General features: G+C 43.5%; 3 protein-coding genes across 4 annotated transcripts in view; 1 reads left to right on the top strand and 2 right to left on the bottom strand.

Moving 5' to 3' along the window:
- Window positions 1–1,245, top strand: part of LOC106951475 (olfactory receptor 486-like) — a 6,567-nt gene extending 5,322 nt beyond the window's left edge. The window contains exons 4-5 of the mRNA XM_015039046.1: window positions 3–98; window positions 1,223–1,245. Of these exons, the coding sequence (XP_014894532.1) occupies window positions 3–98; window positions 1,223–1,245 (119 nt within the window). The remainder of the gene's footprint in view (window positions 1–2; window positions 99–1,222) is intronic.
- Window positions 1,246–1,698: 453 nt separating this feature from the next.
- Window positions 1,699–2,902, bottom strand: LOC106951515 (olfactory receptor 11A1-like). Its single transcript, XM_015039115.1, has one exon. It carries the CDS (start codon window positions 2,684–2,686, stop codon window positions 1,724–1,726), a length of 963 nt encoding a protein of 320 aa, XP_014894601.1. The 5' UTR covers window positions 2,687–2,902; the 3' UTR covers window positions 1,699–1,723.
- Window positions 2,903–3,803: 901 nt separating this feature from the next.
- LOC106951516 (olfactory receptor 11A1-like) lies at window positions 3,804–5,930 on the bottom strand. 2 transcript variants are annotated; one of them, XM_015039118.1, is made up of 2 exons: window positions 4,876–5,930; window positions 3,804–4,773 (listed from the first exon to the last, which is right to left on the bottom strand). In XM_015039118.1, the coding sequence occupies exons 1-2, from the start codon at window positions 5,533–5,535 to the stop codon at window positions 4,582–4,584; spliced, it is 852 nt and encodes a 283-aa protein (XP_014894604.1). In that variant the 5' UTR covers window positions 5,536–5,930; the 3' UTR covers window positions 3,804–4,581. The 2 variants fall into 2 exon arrangements, with proteins under 2 accessions (XP_014894604.1, XP_014894602.1); XM_015039116.1 differs by having other exon boundaries at window positions 3,804–5,930.
- Window positions 5,931–6,792: the final 862 nt, after the last annotated feature.

Below are 6,792 nucleotides of genomic sequence, written 5' to 3'. Positions count from 1 at the left end.
AGGTCAGAACCCAGGTCAGAACCCAGGTCAGAACCCAGGTCAGAACATGGGTCAGAACATGGGTCAGAACCCCGGTCAGAACCCGGGTCAGAACCCGGGTCAGGCTTTTGGACACAATGATCATCCACATTTTCTCCAACCACAAAGTTTTCTATCGGACTGAAATCGGAGCCTTTTTAGTTTCAGTTCCTAAACAAAACCATTTTCAGCCGTTTTCAATGTTTTTGGGTCTGTTAGCTTCTGCAACACTGACTGTGATCATCATGACCAAACGCTGCAGTTCAGGCCTTCAACACCGCAGGGCGTCTGACTCTTCAGATGAATTTCTCCTCTCTGAGTCGCCTTTCAGTCCTGGTTGGTTCAGAACCGTTTTTATTTAACCAGAAAAGATAAATTATGAAAAGTAATAATAATTATAACAACGGTGGCCTGGGAAAAACACAGAACCTCTTGATGGAGAGGAGAAACGGTTGATGAGTTAAAACTGCAGTATGTAACTTTCATTTAAAAACATTTGGTTTTCACATAATTATCATTATGTTGTGACAGTATAATAAGTAATCTAAAAAATGGAGTGCGTCTGTCTCCTCCCAGTGCTCCCAGTACTAACTGCACCAACAAGTCAGAAACACCCAATCAGAGCCAGGGGGAGGGTCTTAGCGCTACTCTCTGCTGCAGCTGCAAACATAGCCTCCCCTGCTACAAATGCTAATGGTAGTTAGCATGGCTGCCGATGGCGAATAAACGGTTTTCCTGAAACAGTAAATTGTTTTTCTCATAAACACATTTAGCAGCGAGTAAATGAGGTTGATTGACAGCACTAAGCTCCTCCTCCTGGCTCTGATTGGGTGTTTTTGATGGTAACTACGTTAATTTTCCTTCTGCCTTAAAGTCTCAGTGGTTCATCTTGATGCTGAAATCCAAACAGCCACATCTGTGGTCAGTCCCACAGGATCCAGTTTGCAACTTGTCCAGGTTGTTTTCTCAGCAAACAGAACCACGGAGTCCGAACTGATCCAACGGCGCATCGCCTCACACCGGCCTGCAGCTTAACTATTGCTACAGCAGCTGATGACATTTTCTGAATTTCTCGATATGCCAGCCAACAGACAAATCCAAAAGTAAAAGTTCTGTTATCAAAAATGTAATTATGTTCACGTCTTAAACAACATCCTCCGCTGACAGCGTGGACAGACGCACGGCCTTCCATGTGTCCTGTCAGGGACAGAGGACTTTGAGGTTTGATCCGTTGAGACCAGCTGACCGGATCCATGAACTGTAATTTAGAGGCTCAAAAAGAGAAAACAGGACAGAGGAGCACAGAGGATGTTGTTATTCAGCCACATGCTGATGAGCTTCTTGAAAAACATAATGGCTTAGTTTGCATGTTTATAAATTATTTTTGTCATTTGACACTAAAATTGATTCAATTATTTTGAGTAAATTCTCCACCTAAAGTCAAACACCTGCAGCTTTTATGTTCATTATTTCTCAGAAGAAGACAGTTACAACCTTCTACTTATATATACAGGACTTACATTTATTTCAAAAGGTCAAAGGTTAACCTCAGTATTTCTTTGTAAATAACTGCAATAGTAATTATGATTCTTAGAACTTTTTATTGTATAAACAAATAATTAAAATCTCTTTTGGAGTCAAAGAAGTGAATTTTATCAAGTATTAATTTTACCGGAAACCAAAATAAAAACCTTCTTCATGGTGATCATTTCCTCACAGAGTTCAGAAGCAGCTTTTTACACATGCTGCGTATTCTGGACATATTCAGGCCGTACAGAACCGGGTTAAAAACCGGCTGACACGTCAGAAAATACAGAGATAAAAGGATTCTGAGCAAGCCGGGAACCGTGTCCATGTTAAATCTGCTCTGCAATATTTCAAAGGAAACACCGAAGGAGAAGTTGATTACAGAAGCCAGGTGGGGGCTGCAGGTGCTGACGGCTTTCTGCCGGGTCTGTTTGGACCCAGAGAAACACACCTGAAGGATCCTCAGGTAGGTGTAGAGGATCACAGAAACAGGAACACAGACTGTGAGGAAAGCCATGATAAGTTCATAGATGTTGTTGGCTGTGGGGTCGTTACAGGCCAGCTTGATGATGGAGTGATTGTCACAGTAAACCTTATTGATGACGTTCCCACAGAGCTGCAGAGAGGAGCTCAGGAATACGGTGAAACCAACGCAGAAAAGAGGAGGCAGCCATATGATGGACACCAGGAAAACTATCCTCTGTGCAGTCATCAGGGAGTTATACTGCAGAGGACGGCAGATCGCTACGTATCGGTCATAAGACATGACGGCCAAGTTAGCAAACTCTACACTTCCATAAGTATAAAGAAAGAAAATCTGCAGGAGACAAAGAGGAGCAGGAATGATGTGAACATCAGAGAGGATCTGGACCAGCAGGAAGGGGAACAAACCCAAACTACCGTACAGTTCGTTCACAAACAGGCTGCAGAGGAACAGGAACATGGGTTCATGTAAGCTCCGGTTCACACAGATCACCACGATCAGCAGGACGTTGGAGCCGATAATCAGGACATACAGGACCAGGAGGATGAAGAAACAGAAATATTTCAGCAAACCAGAGTCCACATAGGCAGTCAGAGTGAAATACAAAACCTGAGAGGAGTTTAATTTCATCCTAAGTTTAGTTTGTAAAACAACCATAGAGGTGAGTTCTTGGAGAAACTATTCAGAAAAACAAACTCATCTTTATAGAAATTAACAGAGTGAAACAAATGAAATCATTTCCACCAAATAAAGAATGAATCCAGAGGTAAACGGTGGAAACGCCTCACAGCTGCAGCCAGCAGCCGTTGGATCAGAGCCACAGCTGACAGAGTTCAGATCAGCTTCAGCTTCACTTAAAGAGTCAGAGCGACGCCCAGCATCACGTCTCCAACGTCAGCACAACGATGGACAGCAACCACTGCCTGACTGCTCCTTGCACAGGGGAAAGTTTGGTGGAAGGATGATCACACTGGAGCTTTGTTATTCACAATTTTATTTTTATTTTTTTATTTTTTACAAGACACAATAAAACTGAAGTTTTTATCTTTGGACCTAATGAGTCCAGCAGGAAACTAGAGATCAGGTTGACCTTTGACCTGACCCTTCAGAGCCACATAAGGCGGTTATAAAGTTGGCCTTCTATCAGCTGGAGAACATTTAGAATGTCTCTGAAAGATCTAGAGAAACTCATCCATGTGTTTATCTTTACTCTAATTGATTAATGCAATAGTGACTATAAGTTAAAAAAAATCAATCAGGTTTTTCTAGCAAATTTTTCACTTTTTACACTCAGAAATTTCCATGTTTTGCTATAGACATTTTCCTGAAATTTGATTTTTTTGGTGGGATTTCACTCTGTTTCTATCTGCCCAAACACACTATTGTTCAAATGTCACTTCATGTACAAGGTTCTAACATCCATTGTCTGGCAATTTGGATATTTACATTATTTTTATGCTTTTTTATGCTAATTCCTTTATTTTGTTTGGATGTTTTTATTGTTATTCAGTGCTACAAATTAAGAAAAATAAATGACAAAAAGAAGCTTTAAGGTTTAAGGTTTGGTTTGCTCTCGTCTTTTTCTAGCTAATTGTGTAATAATTATACAAAACTGCAACAAATTAAAACTGCTCAACATGATGCGACCATTATGTCTGGGAAATATTTACTCATTACCAAAAATTTTTCTTTCCCATTTTTCAAAACAAAAATCTTACTGTTCTAAACATTTTAGATTTTTTTCTGCATTTTGATAACTTTCCAACTGATTAAGTTTATTTTAACCTTGAATAACTGTTTTTATTGCTTCCATAAATAATAAACCAACCAAATAATCAAACCAGTTCCTGTATTTGTTCACTGATAAGAGTAAATCATTTACTCTATGATATTCATTTCAATAACTGTTTTAATGTTCGGTTTTAGACCCATTTTAAGAACCAGGCACCCTGCTGAGGTCCAGCCTGCTCTGCAGGATCTGCTTTTATTGTTTTATAGAGAAAAAACAGGAAGACAGATTCAGTTTTTTATAATTTATCCAGTGAGCCAGAAACACATCAGTATTAATGTAAACTGTAGATCATGGATGTCAAACTGAAGTTCACTTCAGGTCCCATCATGAACCATGAAGGTCCTCAAAGGGCCAGATGAGGCAAAAACTACTGATGAAACGAATAGCCAGCTGTTAAAACGGTGCCTTTAAAGATTTCATGTTCAGCATCCAAGTAATTCATAAAAACAAAAACTAATTTAACTTGACTAATAAAACACAATTTAAACAGACAAATATTACCTTTAAGTTCTCTTTCTGTCAGTCTGGAGCCTGCAGGGCCACAGCTGCCCTTTGAGGCCCTTCATGGCTTCTAATGTGACCTGAAATGAAAATAAGTTCAACGTTCCTGTTTTAAAACATCTGCAAAAACAAAAAAACATCAAAACAGAGAAAAATGTCGGCACCAACATGTGAAAAATGATTCCTCATCTACAAACTGAAAATAATATTTCATTAGAGAAAAACCTGAGCTTGGAAACCACTAACAGAAGGTGAGTTCTCAGGCATGAGAAGCTGCTGCAGGAGCCGAGTTTTCCCCACATAACAAACGTTTACACGCGTCTCGGATGGCGGCCATTTTCAGGCCGTACAGCGCCGGGTTGAAGAGCGGCTGGCAGGTCAGGAAGTAAAGCGACAAAACGATGGCCAGCAGAGGAGGCACCCTGCTGAGGTCAAACCTGCTCTGCAGGATCTGGAAACAGCAGCCGAAAGAAAAGTTCAGGATGGAGGCCAGGTGAGGCGTACAGGTGCTGACGGCTTTCTGCCGCGTCTGTTTGGTCGCGGAGAAACAAACCTCCAGAATCTTTCCGTAGGTGTAGAGGATTAAAACGAGCGGCGCGACGATGGAGACGACCGTCAGAACCAGACCGTAAACGTTGTTCACGCTGGTGTTAGAGCAGCTCAGCTTAACGATGGAGAAATTCCCACAGAAAACCTTATCGATGACGTTCCCACAGAGCCGCAGGGGGGCGCTGAGCGACACCAGAACCACAGTGGCCAGAACAGGCAACGCCCAGGTCAGGGCAATGAGCAACGCGACCTTTCTATCCGTCATGGTGGAGTTATACTGCAGAGGAAAACAGATGGCCACGTACCGGTCATAAGACATGACGGCCAAGTTCAAAACTTCAACTGCTGCATAACTGTAAACACAGAAGATCTGCAGGAAGCAGAGCGGAGCAGAAACGGAGTGAACATCAGAGAGGATCTGGACCAGCAGGAAGGGGAACAAACCCAAACTACCGAACAGTTCGTTCACAAACAGGCTGCAGAGGAACAGGAACATGGGTTCATGTAAGCTCCGGTTCACACAGATCACCACGATCAGCAGGACGTTGGAGCCGATAATCAGGACATAGAAACACATAACCATCATAAAGTACAGGTATTTCAAACTCCCAATGTCAAAGTAGGCAGTCAGAGTGAAATACAGGACCTGTGAAGAGTTAGTCATGATGCTGCAGCTTCGAGCTGAGAGGAGCCGAGTTACACCATGAAGCTTTTATATCCTCTAAAGTCAGCAGAGACCAACGAGAGAGAGAGAATCCTTCCTACACAAACTGACCAGCGAAGGATGTTTTCCCCCTGACAGTCCGGTACACTGGGTTCGATTAGGGACCAAAACAGCAACATTCTTCCATTTTCAGGGAGTAACAGGTTTACTGATATACTCATGTTTCTAAACTTCACCTACTTACATGTTGTCTGTCACTCTGTCATCATTTATCATTCCCACTGGAAACGGAAAATGCTGCCAAACTAATTATTTAGGATTGTTTTCCCTGCTGATGGTCCAGTCGACCCGGTTCTACTGGAACCAGAACTCCATCATCTGCTCCACCTCCAGCTGCTGTGGTTCTGAGTCAAATCAACCTGTTCCCCTCCTGGCCTGTGGGGGCGCTGCACCAAGAACCACTGAAGGAAACGACACAAAAACCTCTGAAGACACTGAGAGCAACTTCCTTCTTCACCAGATGGAAACAAGATGGAGGCGTCAGATTTTAGTGTTGGAGGATTTCTCTTTAGGCTGAAGACCAGGAGACATTTCTGCTGCTAGCGCTAGGCTAACACGTTATGTTTGGCTGTATTTACCCAGAATGCCCTGTGCTGTAGTCCCCTTCCTGCTTTTGGAGCGGCCTCCGGTCCGTTTGGCGTTCACATTCAAACCGAACCCAGACCAAGGTTTGGATTACCAGAGGTCAGAGGTGGATTAGTGTTCACACCTCACCAACCAAACAGGTTTTCTAAGCAAATGACTGGAGTCGGGTTGAAGCGGATTAAACAGAGCTGGTGGGATTGATGCCGCCTTGGTCTGTTTCTGATTATCTGTCATGAACTGTAACCTGCTAACTGAGGCCTGCAGAGCCTGAGGAGAATCTGGTCTTTTACTCAGAGGGTGGTGTCTCTATCCTCCTGGTTCTAGTCAGAACTCCAGCAGCAGCGTTCTGGACCAGCAGGGTTCTGGACCAGCAGGGTTCTGGACCAGCTGCAGGGTTCTGGACCAGCTGCAGGGTTCTGGACCAGCAGGGTTCTCGATCAGCTGCAGGGTTCTGGACCAGCTGTGTTCTGGACCAGCAGGGTTCTGGACCAGCTGCGTTCTGGACCAGCTGCAGGGTTCTGGACCAGCTGCAGGGTTCTGGACCAGCAGGGTTCTGGACCAGCTGCAGGGTTCTGGACCAGCTGCAGGGTTCTGGACCAGCAGGGTTCTGGA

The sequence above is a fragment of the Poecilia latipinna genome, unplaced genomic scaffold (genome assembly GCF_001443285.1).
Source record: "Poecilia latipinna isolate Pla-1442-1.1 unplaced genomic scaffold, P_latipinna-1.0 Scaffold462, whole genome shotgun sequence".
Classification (NCBI taxonomy): domain Eukaryota; kingdom Metazoa; phylum Chordata; class Actinopteri; order Cyprinodontiformes; family Poeciliidae; genus Poecilia; species Poecilia latipinna.
This window is presented reverse-complemented; position numbering and strand designations above follow the sequence as displayed.

Bases quoted from the DNA above. Each gene is read 5' to 3' on its own strand.
- LOC106951516 (XM_015039116.1), bottom strand. From the start codon at position 5,535: ATGACTAACTCTTCACAGGTCCTGTATTTCACTCTGACTGCCTACTTT.
- LOC106951515 (XM_015039115.1), bottom strand. From the start codon at position 2,686: ATGGTTGTTTTACAAACTAAACTTAGGATGAAATTAAACTCCTCTCAG.